Raw genomic sequence first — 20,232 nt, forward strand, 5'->3', positions numbered from 1 at the left:
TGAGAGTTGGACTGTGAAGAAAACTGAGCGCCAAAAAATTGATGCTTTTGAACTGTGGTATTGGAGAAGACTCTTGAGAGTCCCTCAGACTGCAAGGAGATCCAACCAGTCCATCCTAAAGGAGATCAGTCCTGGGTGTTCATTGGAAGGACTGATGCTGAAGCTGAAACTCCAATACTTTGGCCACCTCATGTGAAGAGTTGACTCGTTGGAAAAGACCCTGATGATGGGACGGATTGGGGGCAGGAGGAAAAGGGGACGACAGAGGATGAGATGGCTGGATGGCATCACCAACTTGATGGGCATGAGTTTCAGTAAACTCTGGGAGTTGGTGATGGACAGGGAGGCCTGGCATGCTGCGATTCATGGAGTCGCAAAGAGTCAGACACGACTGAGTGACTGAACTGAACTGAACTGATATAGTTTTACAGGGGGAAAAAAAAAAGTGGCCCATGACCAAATGAGTACATCATGACACACAGGCACAGTGCTATAAATGATCTCAGATGTTACATAACCATGGAAAGTCATTGTTTATGAAACATGAAGCAAAAGCAAGAGGTCCTGGGGGCAAGAGAACCTGGCCATTGTCAAAATGGCCAATTGCTCTTTCCCTACAAGAGCTCTTTAACAAAAATTTTAAATCCCTAATTGGTGAGTTTGAGGCTGGCACAAATGTTGAAGTTGAGTTTTAATCAAAAGGATCTAAGATAAACCCCAGCTTTTTATTTGAAATATGTGTAGGAATAGGTATTGTGGAAAAAGACAGGGAAAATATCCCCATATTACCACTTTAGCAGTTTTGATTGTGGAATGTCATGGCTCACAATGATACTTGATTGTAATGACTCATTACACTGTATCTGAAGACACAATTACTCATTAAACTGTACCTGAAGACACTGAAATTTTCAACAGTATGTGAAGCAGGAACATCCAGATGTTCAAGCTGGATTTAGAAAAGGCAGAGGAACCAGAGATCAAATTGCCAACATCCGTGGATCATCAAAAAAGCAAGAGAGTTCCAGAAAAAACATCTACTTCTGCTTTATTGACTATGCCAAAGTCTTTGACTGTGTGGGTCACAACAAACTGGAAAATTCTTAAAGAGATGGGAATACCAGACCACCTGACCTGTCTCCTGAGAAACCTGTATGCAGGTTAGGAAGAAACAGTTAGAACTGGATGTGGAACAACAGACTGGTTCCAAATCAGGAAAGGAGTACATGAATACTATATATTGTCACCCTGCTTATTTAACTTATATGCAGAGTACATCATGAGAAATGCTGGGCTAGAAGAAGCACAAGTTAGAATCGAGATTGCTGGGAGAAATATCAATAACCTCAGATATGCAGATAACACCACCCTTAAGGCAGAAAGCAAAGAACTAAAGAGCCTCTTCATGAAAGTGAAAGAGGAGAGTGAAAAAGTTGGTTTTAAGCTCAACATTCAGAAACTAAGATCATGGCATCTGGTTCCATCACTTCATGGCAAATAGATGGGGAACCAATAAAAACAGTGATCATTGAGACTTTATGTTTTTGGGCTCCATAATCACTGCAGATGGTGACTGCAATTAAAAGACACTTACTCCTTGGAAGGAAAGCTTTGACCAACCTAGACAGCATATTGAAAAGCAGAGACATTACTTTGCCAGCAAAGGTCCATCTAGTCAAAGCTATGGTTTTTCCAGTAGTCATGTATGGATGTGTGAGTTGGACTATAAAGAAAGCTGAGTGCTGAAGAATTGATGCTTTTGAACTGTGGTGTTAAGAAGACTCTTGAGAGTCCCTTGGACTGCAAGGAGATCCAAGCAGTCAATTCTCAAGGAAATCAGTTCTGAATATTCATTGGAAGGACTGATGCTGATGCTGAAACTCCAATCCTTTGGCCACCTGATGCAAAGAACTGATTCATTGGAAAAGACCCTGATGCTGGGAGGGATTGGGGGCTGAAAGAGAAGGGTACAACAGAGGATGAGATGGTTGGATGGCATCACCGACTCAATGGACATGAGTTTGAGTAAGCTCCTGGAGTTGATGATGAACAGGAAAGCCTGGCAAGCTGCAGTCCATGGGGTCGCAGAGAGTCAGGCAGGACTGAGTGACTGAACTGAACTAAACTTGAGATACAGTAGTGTAAAGGAGATATTAGGAGGAAATATTTCTAATAAGCACATGGCCACAGACTTTAAAAGAAAATCTTCTGCCCTCTTCCTTAGTAAACAACAAAATTAAGTGTATTTGTTTTCAAAAACAATCTGCATTTTACTTTTGTGTTAGAGACTCACATAAGCTTATTTTTATTTGTCTTAACAAGCAAAAAACAATTCCCCGTGTGACTATTTTAAGAAATAAATTTTTTTAAAGATTTAGGAAATCATTCTATCAACATAAATAAAATGATGGGGAAAATGGTACCTTGTTATTTCCAGAGGAATAAAGGAAATACATAGTTTTATAGGAATATAAATCCCATCCCAGTCAAAATGTTCAAATGCTGATCAGAACTATCAGAACTATCCTGGTTTGTAATTGTTCCCTTAAGGCAGATATATAATACATTTTATACGCCCAAAATCAGTAATGACTTTTAATTTTAACTAGCTTTATACCTTATCAAGCAAAAGAACAACCTAAACTTATATTTAAAGGAAGGTTAATTAAAGGTCAGCTCAGATTAACATCAAAACCAACCAATTACTATTTTGTGCTAAATATTATACTTTCATGTTTTAATTTCAATTTGTATAGTCAACTTTATAATATAAATAGTTATTTTATTACTTTTATGTTTTAAAAGTTACATGAGGGTTAATTAATAAATTTTGAAGGAGAAGACAAAATTTAAAGAACAAGATGGATATAAATTATTCTTTCACAGGTGACAATGTTGAAGTCACTGGTAACATTTGGCTTAGTTCACTAAGATCCTCAGTCTTTCAAATGCTTAGGATTTTGTAATATCGTTACATAGTGGTGGTTTCCTGGTGGCTCAGATGGTAAAAATTTGCCTGCAATGCAGAAAACCTGTATTCAGCCCCACAGGCTTGGAAAGATGCTCTTGAGAAGGAAATGGCAACCCACTCCAGCATTCTTGCCTGGAGAATTTCATGGACAGAAGCTACAGTCCATGGGGTCGCAAAGAGTCAGACATGACTGAGCAGCTAACACTTTCACACTTTGATTATTCAGATAAAAAATATACATGCTCATTATGTTTAAGCATAGTGATTATGTTTAGTTGGGCTTCCCTGATAGCTCAGTTGGTAAAGAATCCTCCTGCAATGTGGGAGACCTGGGTTCAATACCTGGGTTGAAAAGATCCCCTAGAGAAGGGAAAGGTTATCCACATCAGTATTCTGGCCTAGAGAATTCCATGGACTGTATATTCCATAGGGTCGCAAAGAGTCAGACATGGCTGAGTGACTTTCACTTACATGCTTAAGCATGGTTACTGTCTCTAGTGTTTTAAAATCATAACTACAATTTTTTTTTTTATATTACCCCCCTTCCAGAGGTGGAGCCTAATTCCTCCTCTGTTGAATGTAGGCTACACTTAGTGACTCATTTCTAAAAAGTAGATGAAACTAAAAGTAATGCTCTGCAACTTATAAGATTAGTTTTGGGGCTTATTGGAGCTTCCTCCTTGCTCTCATTTTGGAGAAGTTAGCCACCATGTTGTTGGAATACTCAAGCAGCCCTATGCAAAGTTCCTTTAGCTCATTGCCAGCAAACCATACAGGTGAGCCTTCTTAGAGGCAGATTATCCAACTCTGGTCATGCTTTCAAATGACTGCAGCCAAGGTTAGCTTCTTGACTGTAAGCTCTTGAGAGATCCAGAGTAAAAATCACCTGGCTAAAAAATATATGGGATAATAAATGCCTGCTGTTTTAAGCCACTGCCTTTTGGAATGGTTTGCTAAATAGCAGTAGATAACAGAGCCTTATTTGTGTTATTTGTGGAATCTGGACTCAGAGAATTAAACCTTAATAACAGAGCATTCAGAGTACGAGAACGCTGGACTAAGCCTCCAGTTGCCCTTCTAGATTCTATCTGCCCAATAAGAACTCCTGTGCTTTGCTGTCACGTCAGCCATGTCCCACTCTTTGCAACCCCATGGGCTGTAGCCCGCCAGGATCCTCTGTCTATGGGATTCTTCAGGCAAGAATACTGGAGCGGGTTGCCATGCCCTCCTCCAGGGGATCTTCCGGATCCAGAGATCAACCTGCGTCTCTTACATCTCCTGCATTGCAGAAGGATTCTTTACCTCTGACCACCTAGGAAGCCCAAGAACTCCTGTGGCAAGCTCCAATTCCATTGAACAATATGAACAAGTTTCTCTAATTCCTCTCACTTTACCTTGTCTTGATGCTACTCACACCAAATTACATTCCCTTTGATCCCTTCTTTATTTGGGGTTACCAATTTTGACCTGAAAATGTGAAAGTGGCAGATATTTTACGTTTTTACTTCCATAATGCAAAGAGCTGACTCACTGGAAAAAACCCTGATGCTAGGAAAGATTGAAGGCGGGAGGAGAAGGGGACAACAGAGGATGAGATGGTTGGATGGCATCACTGACTCGATGGACATGGGTTTGGGTGGACTCCGGGAGTTGGTGATGGACAGGGAGGCCTGGCGTGCTGCGGTTCATGGGGTCGCAAAGAGTCAGACACGACTGAGCGACTGAACTGAACTGAACTCCCATAAAGTAAAACTATTTGAATTGATAGTATTTTTCCTAATTTTGATACACATCACTTCAGAAACCTTGGAAAATATAGAATAATCTAAACAATGAAATAAAAATTGACAATTATTTAACAACTCAGAGGTAGTCACTCTATTAATATTTTGTTTCCTTCTTTTCAGATTTTTATATGTTCATCTCTATATGTTCATAGATCTGTGTATAAGACAGTATTAATCATAAAATGTTGTGATATTCAACTTCTCAAGATTATTTAGAATTTTCTTCTGCCCGTTAGTTGAAAAGTATCCATTTTTAATGATTGCACATTACTGCATATCACAATCTATTTAATATTGATATATTATAATCTATTGTTGATTACTCAATTTATTATTATTATTTGCTATTATAAATATATAACTGAGTTTTCTTTAACAAAACCTTTATGGATATCAACATGTATTGTTCTCTTTTTTAGTTTATTTTTATAGACATTATTCATTCTTTGCTGTTTTTGCTGTAACTTTCTGCAGAATGGGAACCCCCAAAACCCCTACTGTGCCGGCATTGATGGTGTCATGGAAGCTTATTATAGGAGTCTGAAATCTGTGCAACTGTATGGGCCAACCAATTTTGCTCCTGTAATTAATCATGTAGCAAGGTGAGTGGGAGTAAATAATTTGTTTATTTTAGTGTGCTGGACCAGAATGAAATCATAATTTTATTGTTGGCATGGCTCCACAAATGAAAGTTGTTTTCCTCCAAGAAAGTGAAGGAAAAGATATACAGTAAAAAGAATCTCCACTGAGCTATCATGATACTCCTTGGTATCATGATAAGAACTTTATATCAAAATATCAAATGAAAACTATACACTGGCTTATGTTAGGACCTATATTTGTTCAACCAAGGAAAAAAAATTTATTTTAATAAGCATCCATGAGAGCAATATCGATCACAATCTCAATTGTGAAATCACTCATATCTAAGATTATATTCCATAGCAACTTAGAAGTAATAAGAGATTGAATTCTATGAAGACAACTAAAGTGCTCGCTTCAGCAGCACATATGCTATGAAGACAACTAAAGCCTTTCAGTGATATATAGGACACACTATTTTAACCTCCCTGATATTAATATATAGTATATGATATTGAGATTAGAATATAATTGCTTATGATTCCAAATACATGTTCTGAAAAATTTTTAATACAAAATTTTATATACATTTGCTTAGCATTTTTACTAATGCATTAGTAAAGTAGACACTACTTTTAAATCCCTAAAAAATTTTTACTGACACAATTTTAAATCCTCTGAAACCCTGCCTAATTTTTAGGTGATCAAAAAGGAACAGCTCTCATGGCTTTCCCAATATGTAACCAAAACTAAAAAAAGTACTGCATTTGAATTACTGAAGTTCTCTATTTGAAGGTTCTGATACTTTACCAGCTCCCTGTTAGATATGATCAGGCTTCCCTAGTGGTTCAGTGGTAAAAGACTCTGCCTGCCAATGCAGGAGATGCAGTTTCAACACCTGCATCAGTATAATCCCCTAGAGGAGGAAATGGCAACCCACTCCAGTATTCTTGCCTGAGAATCCCTTGGATAGAGGAGTCTTGGTGGGGTACAGTCCATAGGTTTGCAGAGTTAGACGGGATGGAGCACACACGAGTGCATTAGACATGATCAGCAACTTAAATATGTTCTACTTTTCATTACCTGAGACATAGACAAGGTAATACAATATCCCTGCACCCAGGGTTGAACCCAGTGGACGCTCCTGTGGAATTCCATCTCAGGTTTACAGTGATACATTGACATTTTTTCTGAGTGTGACCGTTTAGATCAGGTTTTTCAAGCATTTTCAGCTACAATTTGTATTCTTATCAATTTTATGAGCTTTCCTGGTCGTTCAGTGGTAAAGAATCTGCCTGCATTGTGGGCTTAATCCCTGGGTCAGGAAGATCCCCTGGGGAAGGAAATAGCAACCCACTACAGTATTCTTGCCTGGGAAATCCCATCGACAGAGGAGCGAGGCAGGCTTACAGTCCATGGAGTCACAAAAAGTCCGACATGACTTAGCAACTGAACAACAACAATGAACTTTATATCTCAACTCTGGGCATACATAATTAAAATAAAACAATATGAAATAATACTTAGTCTTAGCTCATATTTTCTCTTTTTTTATTACTATGATTTCCTATTCTTTTCTATTACTTTTGTAATGCAGATCTTGACCTGCGAAACTGATTTCAAAATTCACTGAGTATTTACTTGTAATTTGAAAAATACTTCCTAGCTCATTGTGTTAGCATAGATAAGTTATATTATCTATACTTTCTTTTCCTAAGTCTTTGATAGCTATCAAATAAAGCAGAATGAAAAATTATATTAATTCAAGATAAATTATAGTTGATTCTCACTCTCTTATACACTACCATACCCATCATTCTTTTATGAAAAGATAAGAAAAATGATATAACCTCTTTTGTGTGAACTCATGCTATTTATTATAAATTGCATTTGTAATAACTTATTATCAGTGTTTACCAATTAATTTCATAGATTTTGTGCTGGTATATCTTTACTGTAAAACTTAAACTTTAGATATAAAATTCCTAGGTGCATTTTTATATACCACCTAAAACTACAGGCCGATGATGTAATATTGCCATTTTTTCATATTTTGTCCAGCATTTAAAAAATTCTCCAACTATAGAGGTAGTTGCCACTTAATACTTTAAGAATCTTTGAAAATAATCTGGGATCTAATAATTCTTTATTATTATTTTTATTAATAATAAAATAAGAAATATAAAAAGATATGACTTCCGGGGAATCATCTTTTCCTTACAATGCAATTTGAAATTGCATGTATGTATCTCTTGAAGTGAAGTGAAGTGGCTCAGTCGTGTCTGACTCTTTGCAACCCCATGGACTGTCACCTACCAGGCTCCTCCGTCCATGGAATTTTCCAGGCAAGCATACTGCAGTGGGTTACCATTTCCTTCTCCAGGGGATCTTCCCAACCCAGGGATCAAACCCAGGTCTCCTGCATTGCAGGCAAACACTTTACCATCTGAGCCACCAAGGAAGCTATCTATCTCTTACTATCAATCTATCTAAGAAATACCTTTCTCCTGTTTTTCTTATCTTTTGAGAGTTGTGTTTAATTTTATTTTTAATCTTTTATTAAGACAGACAATTTCTGTCCTAGCAAATTATCATTTAGAAAATTTGTCAACTAAAAGACAAACTACTTTCAAGAATAAATCACTTTAGAACAAATAGTTCAAGACAACTGTCTGTTTCTAAATTAGAAGATGGTGCCATTATGCCCATGTATATGGCCTTTGTTTATTTAAAGCTCCTTGTGCTTTAAATTTTGTCACTCTTACATACAGTCCAAAGATGCTTCAACATGTACTCAACAGGTATCTAGAACTCTGGATATTTGTCTATAAAAATTATTTTTGTAAAGTCAAAAGTAAATATATACCCATATTTTTTCTATTTCCTTGAATTTTCCTCTTAAAACCTATGTTTTTGATATTGGTAAAAGCTTAGTTATTTGTTGTAGTTTTCTATAAATATTAAGAATGCTTATTGTTATTCTTTTTAAGAATAATCATTTAAAGCACATGCTCATTTAACTAGTATCTATTTGATAAGACTTTTGAAATAATATTGAGATTACTGATATTTTGAAATAGTCAAGACCCAAGGCATCAACTTTACAAAATTTGAAGTCTTTATAGGCTGTTCTGAGGTTTTCCAACCCTTCACTCTAATTTCCTGTCTTCCCAGTTCTCATTTCATAGAGCTATCCAGAGAACAGCATTTCAAATGATGTAAAAGTCCTGCTCAACAGCCATTCATGCCTTGTCACAAATTTAAGTTTCAGCACTCTAGTTTGGTATTCAAGAACTTCCAGTGTCCGGCTACCACCATCCATCCTATCTCAATTCCCTCCACATTCTCCAAATCACTACTTCTGGTCTGTGATGTCATTCCATGCATACTTTTATCACAGCACTGACTAATTTGATCCTATTCCATTGTTACATGTAGATCTTTTCCACACTGAAGAAAAGAATGTTTCACTGTTTTATTCACCTGATAATGATATTCATTGTTTCCCAGTAATTATTCATGTTTCTGATGCCTAACCAGTCACTTGTCTTGAGGCTGTTACACTTCAATTCTTAAGAAAGATATATATAAATTTCTATTAGCTGTGCATGCTTTAGTCACTCAGCTGTGTCCAGTTCTTTGCAACTGTTTGGACTGTAGCCCACCAGGCTCCTCTGTCCATGGAATTTTTCAGGCTCAAGAATACTGGAGTGGGTTGCCATTTTCCTCCTTCAGGGGATCTTTCCAACCCAGGGACTGAACCCTTGTCTCTACATTGCAGGCAGATTCTTTACCCACTAAGCCACTGGGAAAGCCTAACTGTTAGCTAGATTATTGTATTTTTTCTTTTCTTTTTTCGAGCGTTATTTCCAGGATCCAGATAAACAGCTAAAATTAGTTTTCACTTTTCAAGAAATAATATTTGTTTGGGAATTTTCATAACATTTTCAAATCACTCTAAAGAGTGTATTGTTTTATCTCTTTCATCCATATGATCAATAATAAAGTAATAAAATCAAAACAATCATTATTGAATTCATAATTCCTTTAAGGTAATATATTCAATGCTATAATGTGGATTATTACACTTAGGAGGTGACAATATCATCATTATTGATATTTTACTGATGACAAGAGGGATACTTACAGTGACCATACCATCAGTGAAAATCACTCGGTTGTGTCCAACTCTTTGCAGCCCCATGGATTGCAGCCCACCAGGCTTCTCTGTCCATGGGATTCCCCAGGCAAGAATACTGGGGTGGGTTGCCGTTTCCTTCTCCAGATAGAGTGGGTAGCCGTTCCCTTCTCCAGAGAATCTTCCCAACCCAGGGATTGAACCTAGGTCTCCCACATTGCAGGTGGATTCTTAACCAACTATCAGGGAAGCCCTATTTGTGGTGGAGCTAAAATTTCAAACAAAATAGTCTGATTCGAATTCACTGTGTTGTATCTTGCATGCATTTTATCTCTGCTACAGAGGTAAAAACTTACAACAGAAAGTGCAACAAAGTGACCTATTATTGTGAATACTGTTGGTCTCTTCAGTACACTACCAAAGGTAGTTTGGGTAACAACTGAGAAACATAAAAATTGCTGTGTTACTTTGTATTGAAATATTTAAATGTATGCCATTTTAAGAATTAATTCATAGTGTAGATCAAAATTTATTTAAAACATTTCTGAGTCAGTTTTTCTTTTCTTGTTGCCCTCTCTATTCGTACAAATTATTTAATACTGAGCTGAAAGAATATTCAAAAAATCTGAACTAACCGTTTATGAACTTTTGTAAAAAATAATCCCAGAACTTGACCTGACAGAGACTCCACAAAAATGTGTTTGAATTCTGAAACCCTGGCAAAGTTGACCCCTCCCTAAAATTTGTCATAGTGATATTAAAATATAAATTATAGATTCCCTAATTTGAAAAAAAGATAGGAGAAGCAACTTTCTTTAACATCTTTAAAATATAATTTGATTCTGTAGGTCTATATATCAATGTTACCTCCTTGAAGAACAATTATGATGTTGATCAGCCTCTATTTTCTATTTACTACATTTCAGTAGTTTAATTATTTTATCATAAATAAGCATATAACACTTTTTAAAAGGCTAAGTTAAAAGAAATCTTAGTACAAAATATTATTTTGTTTGAAATTTAGATTTCCCTGAAAAGTGCAAAAATATGTCAATGTACAGAGCAAATACCATAGAAATAAATGTATTAAAGGACTAATTTATGCTGCTGATGGTGACAAGACTAAAATGGATTAATAGTTCTTAGGTAAAATGTAGCTTTTTTTCAAATTAGTGTACATAGCAGTAGTGAGAGCCACACAATCAACTTCCTATTTTTTATGCAACATTGATTTTCCTCCAAGTTAAGACATATTGCATTAATACAGATACATCTTTGTTGTAAAGTAGACTGCAAAATTTCTATGAATTTTTAAGATAAAACAACAAACGATGCTATTTCAAATTTTATACCTGCTTTGGGCTCTGTCTTTAACTGTCTTGATAGTATGACTATGTTCTTCCCTTCTCTTACATATATTTTATGTTGAATAAAAAAAAATCAAAATATAAGTGGATTAAGTTCACCAATGAGAAGATATAAAGTATGTAGGTTGGTAAGATCCCCTGGAGAAGGGAACGCTACCCACTCCAGGATCCTGGCCTGGAGAATTCAATGGACTATATATAGTCCATGGGGTTGCAAAGAGTCAGACATGACTGAGCAACTTTCACTCACTTGATTATAGCTTTTCTTCCAAGGAATAAGCTTTTAATTTCATGGCTGCAAATCACCATCTGCAGTGATTTTGGAACCCAAAAAAGTAAAGTCTCTCACTGTTTCCATTGTTTCCCCATCTATTTGCCATGAAGTGATGGGACTGGATGATCTTTGTTTTCTGAATGTTGAGTTTTATGCCAGCTTTTTCACCCTCCTCTTTCACCTTTATCAAGAGGCTCTTTAGTTCCTCTTCACTTTCTGCCACAAGGGTGGTGTTATCTGCATATGTGAGGTTATGGTATTTCTCCTGGCAATCTTGATTCCAGCTTGTGTTTTATTTAGCCTGGCATTTTGCATGACATATTAATACACGTCGATAGTTACCTTAAATGTAAATGTATTAAATGCACCAACAAAAAGACATGGACTGGCTGGGTGGATGAAAACATATGCATGTATGCACTTCAGCTTACCACATCACTCTGCTTAACCCCCTCAAATTGTATGTAATTATTTTATATTGTTAAGTTAATCATGTTCCCATTATGGTTTGCAGTTGTAATTAGCTTTTCTTTTTTGTCTGGCTATTGATTGTGAAAACTGAGAAACATCTTTTACTATTGTGATTATGCAGCTATTACTGACTTAATACCATTGTATCATGATTGGTCAACAGAAAAATAATGTAACTCTATATTGCCAAAACTAGGATTTAATAGAAAAACATGTAATCACTTTAAAAAATCCAGATGCATATCAGAATTATCTTGAAATTTTTTGAAAAATGCAAATGCTCAGATATTACTTTTTTTTTCTAGAGGTCCAGATATGTTCCTAATGAGCAACTACGCTTAAAAACAACTGGACTATATGATGGTCATTTACTTTAATCTAGTTTGTTTCAGTTTTTCTCTTTCATATTCAGTGCTCCCATTTCATTTACTTTATGTTCTCCAATTTCTCCATCTCTTTTTTTTTAGGTTCTTTCTCAAGCCTTTATCAAGTGTAGTAGAAAAGCTTTTGTATACATATATATAAATATGCATAATACATAGATTTTAGAAAACATGAATTTTTGCCTAACTAAAATGATTGTGACATTTTGATTCCACTTGTTTGACTTGGCATGAATAGAATGCTAGATTTTTAAATTTTATTTATTTTTTAATTGAAGCATAATTGCTTTACAGAATTTTGTTGTTTTCTTTCAAACATCGACAAGAATCAGCCATAGGTGCCCCCCATGTCCCCTCCCTCCTGAATCTTCCTCCCATCTCCCTCCCCATCCCATCTTTCTAGATTGTTACAGAGCCCCTGATTTCATTCCCTGAGTCATGCAGCAAATTCCCATTGGCTATCTATTTTACATATGGTTTGTAAGTTTCCATGTTACTGTCTCCATACATCTCAACCTCTCCCTCCACCCCTCCACCCAAGTCCATAAGTCTGTTCTCAATGTCTGATTTTCCATTGCTGCCCTGCAAATAAATTCATCAGTACCATTTTTCTAGATTCCGTATATGTGTATTCATATATGATAGTTATATGTCTCTTTCTGACTTACTTCACTCTGTATAATAAGCTCTAGATGCATCCACCTCATTAGAACTGACTCAAATGTGTTCCTTTTTATGGAAGAGTAGTATTCCATTATATATATGTACTGGACTTCCCTGGTAGCCCAGTTGATAAATAATCTGCCTGAAGTGCACAAGACCCAGATTCGATCCCTGGATTGGGAAGATCCCCTGGAGAAGGAAATGGCAAAGCACTCCAGTATCCTTGCCTGGAAAATCCCATGGACAGAGGAGTCTGCTGGGCTACAGCCCATGGGGTCACAAAGAGTTGGGCACAACTGAGCAACTAACACTTTTATATACGTACCACAGCCTCTTTATCCATTCATCTGTTGATGGACATCTAGGTTGCTTCCATGTTCTAGCTATTGTAAATAGTGCTGCAATAAACATTGGGGTACATGTATCTTTTTCAATTTTGGTTTCCTGAGGGTATATGTGTAGGGTTTGCTGGGTCATAGGGTGATTTTATTCCTAGTTTTTTAAGGAATCTCCATACCATCTTCCATAGTGGCTGTATCAGTTTACATTCCCACCAGCAATGCAAGAGAGTTCCCTTTTCTCCACACCCTTTCCAGCATTTATCGTCTGTAGACTTTTTGATGATGGCCATTCTAACTGGAGTGAAGTGGCATCTCATTGTAGTTTTGATTTGCATTTCTCTAATAATGAGCGATGTTGAACATCTTTTCATGTGTCTGTTAGCCATTTGCATGCCTTCTTTGGAGAAATGTCTCTTTGGGTTTTATTCATACTTTTTGATTGGGTTCTTTGCTTTTCTGGTATTTGAGTCATATGAGCTGCTTGTATATTTTGGAAATTAATTATTTGTCAGTTGTTTCCTTTGCTACTGTTTTCTCCCATTCTGGGTATTGTCTTTTCACCTTGTTTGCAGTTTCCTTTGCTGTTCAAAAGCTTTTAAATTTAATTAGGTCCCACTTGTTTATTTTTGTTTTTATTTCCATTACTCTAGGAGGTAGATCATAAAGGATCTTGCTTTGATTTATGTCAATTGTTCTGCCACTGTTTTCCCCTAAAAGTTTTATAGCTTCCAGTCTTACATTTAGGTTTTTAGTCCATTTTGAGTTTATCTTTGTGTATGGTGGTAAGAAGTATTCTAATTTCATTCTTTTACCTGTAGCTGTCCAGTTTTAACCTTACACATAAAACAACTAAAAAAGAAGGAAAACCAAAACCTAAAGTTAGAAGAAGGAAAGAAATAATAAAGAACCAAAATAGAGGCAGAAGAAACAACAGCAAAGATCAGTGAAACTAAAAACTGGTTCTTTGAAAAGATAAAATTTGACAAACTTCAGCCAGACTAATCAAGGAAAGAGGAAGAGAACTCAAATCAAAACACTTAGAACTGAAAAAGGACTATAACCAATACCACAGAAATACAAAGAAATCATAAGAAACTGCTACAAGTAACTATATGCCAATAAAATGGACAACATATAAGAAATGGACAAAGTTACAACCTTCCAAGATTAAACCAAGCAGAAACAGAAAATATAAACTTACCAGTCACAAATACTGAAAATGAAACTGTGCTTAGAAAACTTGCAACAAACACAAGTCTAGGAACAGATGGCTTCACAGTCAAATTCTATTAATATTACATATTTGGAGAAGCATTAACACCTATCCTTCTCAATCTTTTCCCAAAAAATTGCAGAGGAAGGAACACTCCTAAGTTGTATAGTCACCATCTCCCTAATACCAAAACCAGACCAAAATATTACAAAAAAGAAAATTATAGGACAGTATCACTGATGAACATAGATGCGGAAATATTCAACAAAATACTAGCAAACCAAATCCAACAACACATTAAAAGGATCATTCACCATGATCAAGTGGAATTTCTCCAGAGATGCAAGAATTCTTCAATATGCACAAATCAGTGTGATACACCACATGAACAAAATGAAGAATCAAATCCATATGATCATCTCAGTAGATACTCCGAAAAAAATTAACAAAATTCAACACTAGTTTTTTTTTTAAAAACTCTCCAGAAAGTGAGCATACAGGGAACAAGTTTTCACTGCTGTTTAGTCACCCAGTCATGTCTGACTCTGCAACCCCATGCGCTGTACCACACTAGGCCTCTCTGTCTCTCACCATCTCCCAAAGTTTGCCCAAGTTCATGTCCATTTCATCAGTGCCATCCAGCCGTCTCATCCTCTGACACCCTCTCCTCCTTCTGCTCTTATCTTTCCCCACATCAGGAACTTTTCCAGTGAGCCAGCTGAGTTTCCAGTGAGTTTGCATCAGATGACCAAAATACTGGCATTTCAGCTTCAGCATCAGTCCTTCCAACAAGTATTCAGGGATGATTTCCCTTAAGACTGACTGGTTTGATCTCCTTGCTGTCCAAGGGGCTCTCAGGAGTCTTCTCCAGCACCACAGTTCAAAGGCATCAGTTCTTTGGCACTCCACCTTCCTTATGCTCCTTCTGTCACAACTGTACTTGATCACTGGGAAAACCATAGGGAACATATCTCAACATAATAAAGGCCATGTATGACAAACCCACAACAAACATCATTCTCAACAGTGACAAATGGAAAGCATTTCCTCTAAGATCAGGAATAAGACAAGGATGTCCATCTTGCCACTTTTATTAAACATAGTTTTGGAAGTCCTAGCCAAGACAATCATATAAGAAAAAGAAATAAAAGAAATCCAAATTGGAAAATAAGAATTAAAACTGTCACTGTTTGCAGATGACATGATACTATACACAGAAAATTCTAAAGATACTATCAAAAAGCTATCAAAGCTCATCAATGAATTTGGTACAGTTGCAGGATACAGAATTTATTCATGGAAATGCCTTGTATTTCTATATGCTAGCAATAAAAGATGGAGAAGGCAATGGCAACCCACTCCAGTATTCTTGCCTGGAGAATCCCAGGGATGGAGGAGCCTGGTGGGCTGCCATCTATGGGATCACACAGGGTCGGACACGACTGAAGAGACGTAACAGCAGCAGCAGCAATGAAAGATCAGAAAGAGAAATTAAGGAAACAATCCTATTTATCATCACATCAAAAAGAATAAAATACCTCGGAATAAACCTACTGAAAGACCTGTGCTCAGAAAACTATAAAATACTGATGAAAGAAATTAAAAAGTGATACAAACAGATGGAGAGCTATACTACGTACTTGGATTGGAAGAATCAGTGTTGTCAAAATGACTATATTACCCCAGAGTAATCTATAGATTCAATTCCTGCCTAATTACCAATTGCATTTTTTCACAGGATTAGAAGAAAAGCATTTACGATTGTTTGGGAACACAAAGTATCCCTAAAAGACAAAGCAATATTGCAAAAGATGGAGCTGAAGGAATCAGGCTTCTTAACTTCAGATTAAACTAGAAAGCTACAATAATCAAGACATATGGTACTAGCACAAAAACAGAAATATAGATCAGTGAAACAGAATAGAAAGTCCATAGATAAACCCATGCACCTATGGTCAACTAATCTATGACAAAGGAGGCAAGAAAATACAATGGAGAAGACAGTCTCTTCAATAAGTGGTGCTATTCAATGGAAAACTGGACAGCTACATGCAAAACAATGAAATTAGAACATTCTCTACCACTATATGAGAAAAGAAATTCAAAATGGATTAAAGACCTAAATATAAGACTGGATATTATAAAACCCTTAGAGGAAAACATAGGCAGAACACTCTTTGACATGTTGCAGAAAGATTTTTTGATCCACCTCCCAGAATAATGAAAATAAAAACCAAAATAAACAAATAGGACCTAGTTAAACTTAAAAGTTTTTGCACAGTGAAGGAAATCTTAAACAAAATGAAAAGACAACCCCACAGAATGGATTAAATATTTGCAAAAGAAAAAACTGACCGAGGATTAATCTCCAAAATATATAAACAACTCATGCAGCTTGATTAAAAAAAAAATTAAAAATTGAGCAAAAGATCTAAATAGACATTTCTCCAAAGAAGTCCTACAGATGACCAAAAAGCACATGAAAAGATGTTCAACATCTGTAATTATTAGATAAATGCAAGTCAAACTACAATGAGGTATCACCTCACATCAGTCAGAATGTCATCATCAAAAACAAAAAAATCTACAAACAATAAATGCTAAAGAGAGTGTGGAGAAAAGGGAACCCTCCTACCCTGTTGGTAGGAATGTAAATTGGTATAGCTACTATGCAGAACAGTATAGAGGTTCCTCAAAAAACCTGAAAATAGTCAGTTATCAGTTCTGTCACTCAGTCATATCCGACTCTGTGACCCCATGGACTGCAGCATGCCAGGCTTCCCTGTCCATCACCAATGTGATCCAGCAATCACACTCAGGAGCATAAAATCCAAGAAAATTTTGAACTACAGTTCAAAAAAATAAATGCATCCCAGTGTTCATTGTAGCCAGGACGTGGTAGGAACCAAAATATCAATTGATGGAGAAATGGATAAGGAAGACTTGGCACGTATGTATAATGGGATATTAGTCACAAAAAAGAATGAAATAAGGCCATTTGCAGCAACATGGATGGACCTAGAGATGGACACACAGAGTGAAGTAAGTCAGACAGAGAAAGATAGATATTGTATGAAATTGCTTATATGTGGAATCTAGAAATAAAAAATGGTACAAATGGACTTATTTAAAAAAAAATAGAAATAGTCACAGATGTAGAAAACACATTTATGTTTGTCAAGGGGAAAGGTGAGGGAGGGATAAATTGGGATATCCGGATTAATACCTACATCCTACTATATATAAGGTAGATAACTAATAATAACCTACTGTATAGCACAGGGAACGCTACTCCATGCTCTTCAGTGTCTTACATGGGGAAATAATCTACAAAATAGTGAATATATGTATAATATATATGTATACATGTATACATCTTGCTATACAGCAGAAAGAAACTAACGCAACCTTGTAAATCAACTACACTCCAGTGAATATTAATTATCAAAAGGTAAACAATCCCCCCCCCACCGAAAAGAGATCAATTAAGCCACCTAAAGTGATATTTATATTACATAATACTCAATTTTCTATTGGGCTTCCTTGATAGCTGAGAGGTTAAAGCGTCTGTCCGCAATGCGGGAAACCTGGGTTCGATCCCTGGGTCAGGAAGATCCCCTGGAGAAGGAAATAGCAACCCACTCCAGCATTCTTGCCTGGAGAATCCCATGGATGGAGGAGCCTCGTGGGCTACAGTCCATGGGGTTGCAAAGAGTCGGAATCCATCTTGCCATTTTAAAGCATAATTTGGTATGAAAATCATAAAAGCCATACTGTTGAACTCATAGAAGCTTTTCTCACTACCATTTATACTTGTTAGTTTTGTTCAGTCACTAACTCATGTCCCACTCTTTGAGACCCCCATAGACTGCAGGGCGCCAGGCTTCCCTATCCTTCACTATCTCCCAGAGTTTGCTCAGACTCGCCCTTTTAGTCAGTGATGCTATCCAACCATCTCATCCTTTGACCCTCCTCCTCCTGCCAGCATCAGGGTGTTTTTCAGTGAGTCAGCTCTTAGCATCGAGTGGCCAAAGAATTGGAACTTCAGCTTCAGCATCAGTCCTTCTAATAAATGTTCTGAGTTGATTTCCTTTAGGATTGACTGGTTTGATTTCCTTGCAGTCCAAGGGACTCTCAAGAGTCTTATCCAGCACCACAATTCAAAACTATCAATTTTCAGCACTTGGCCTTCTTTATGGCCCAACTCTCATATCTGTACATGATTACTGGAAAACCCACACCTTTAACTATACGGACCATTGTTGGCAATGATGTCTCTGCTTTTCAATATGTTGTCTAGGTTTGTGATAGCTTTTCTTCCAAGTAGTATCTTTTAATTTCATGACTGCAGTCACTGCCCACGGTAATTTTAGAGCCCAAGAAAAGAAAATATGTCATTGTTTCCACTTTTTCCCCTTCTATTTACAATGAAGTAATGGGATCAAATGTTGTGATCTTTCCTTTTTGAATGTTGATTTTTAAGCCAGCCTTTTCACTTTCAACTTTCACCCTCATCAAGAGTCTCTTTAATTCCTTTTCACCTTCTGCATTAGAGTGGTATCATCTGCACATCTGAGGTTGTTGATATTTCTCCCTGCAATCTTGATTCCAGCTTATACTTCATCTAGCCCTGAATTTTTCATGATGTACACTGCATATAAGTTAAATAAGCAGGATGACAATATACAGGTTTATTGTACTTCTTTTCTAATTTTGTTGTTGTTGTTTGTTTTTTTTTCTTTTCTAATTTTAAATCAGTCCATTGTTCCATGTTTGGTTCTGACTGTTGCTTCTTGACCTGCACACAGGTTTCTCAGGACACAGGTAAAGTGGTCTGGTATTCTCATCTCTTTAAGAATTTTCCACAATTTTTTGTGATCCACACAGTCAAAGGCTTTAGCACAGTCAACGAAGCAGATGCAGATGTTTTTCTGAAATTCTCTTGGTTTCTTTATGATCCAGTGGGAGTTGACAATTTGATCTCTGTTTCCTCTGCCTTTTCTAAGTCAAACTTGTATACCTGGAAGTTCTTGGTTCACATACTATTGAAGCCTGCCTGAAAGATTTTGAGCATTACCTTGCTAGTATGTGAAATGAACACAGTAGTATGGTAGTTTGAACATTTTTTGTCATTGCCCTTCTTTGGAATTGGAATGAAAACTGACCTTTTCCAATCCTTTGGCCACTGCTGAGTTTTCCAATTTACTGACATATTGAGTGCAGCACTTTAACAGCATCACCTTTTAGGATTTGAAATAGTTCAGCTGGAATTCCATCATCTCCACTAGCTTTATTTGCAGTAATGCTTCCTAAGGCCCACTTGACTTCACACTTCAGGATGTCTGACTCTAGGTGAGTGACCACACCATCATCGTTTTCTGGTGATAACCATGATATCTGATATCACCAGATATCACCAGATAACCATGATGATCTTAAAGGTCATTAAGACCTTTCTTGTGTAGTTCTGTGTATTCTTTCCAAATCTTCTTAATCTCTTCTGCTTCTGTTAGGTGATTACTGTTTCTGTCCTTTATCATGCCCACCCTTGCATGAAATATCCCCTTGATATCACCAATTTCCTTGAAGAGATCTCTAGTCTTTCCCATTGTGTTGTTTTCTTCTATTTCTCTGCACTGTTCATGTAAGAAGGCTTTCTTATCTCTCCTTGCTATTCTCTGGAACTCTGCATTCAGGTGGGTATCTTTCCCTTTCTCATTTGCCTTTTGCTTCTCTTCTTCTCTCAGCTATTTATAAAGAAGGCCTCCTCAGACAACCACTTTGCCTTCTTGCATTTCTTTTTCTTTTCAGTGCTTTTGGTCACCACCTCCTCTACAATGTTATGAACCTCCGTCCATAGTTTCTCAGCATTCTCTCTACCAGAGCTAATCCTTTGTATCTATTTGTCACCTCTACCGTATAATCATAAGGGATTTGAGTTAGGTCATTCCTGAATGGCCTAGTGGCTTTCCCTACTTTCTTCAATTTAAATGCCTGAGTTTTGCAGTAAGGAGTTCATGATCTGAGCCATAGTCAGCTCCC

At 36.7% G+C, this 20,232-nt stretch overlaps 1 protein-coding gene across 1 annotated transcript in view; it reads left to right on the forward strand.

Annotated features, from left to right (window-relative positions):
• CPNE8 (copine 8) overlaps positions 1–20,232 on the forward strand; it is a 258,489-nt gene that overhangs the window by 217,865 nt on the left and 20,392 nt on the right. Inside the window, exon 16 of the mRNA XM_061129923.1 lies at positions 5,233–5,360. Within this exon, the coding sequence (XP_060985906.1) occupies positions 5,233–5,360 (128 nt within the window). The remainder of the gene's footprint in view (positions 1–5,232; positions 5,361–20,232) is intronic.

The sequence above is a fragment of the Dama dama genome, chromosome 3 (assembly GCF_033118175.1).
Source record: "Dama dama isolate Ldn47 chromosome 3, ASM3311817v1, whole genome shotgun sequence".
In the NCBI taxonomy this organism is placed as follows: domain Eukaryota; kingdom Metazoa; phylum Chordata; class Mammalia; order Artiodactyla; family Cervidae; genus Dama; species Dama dama.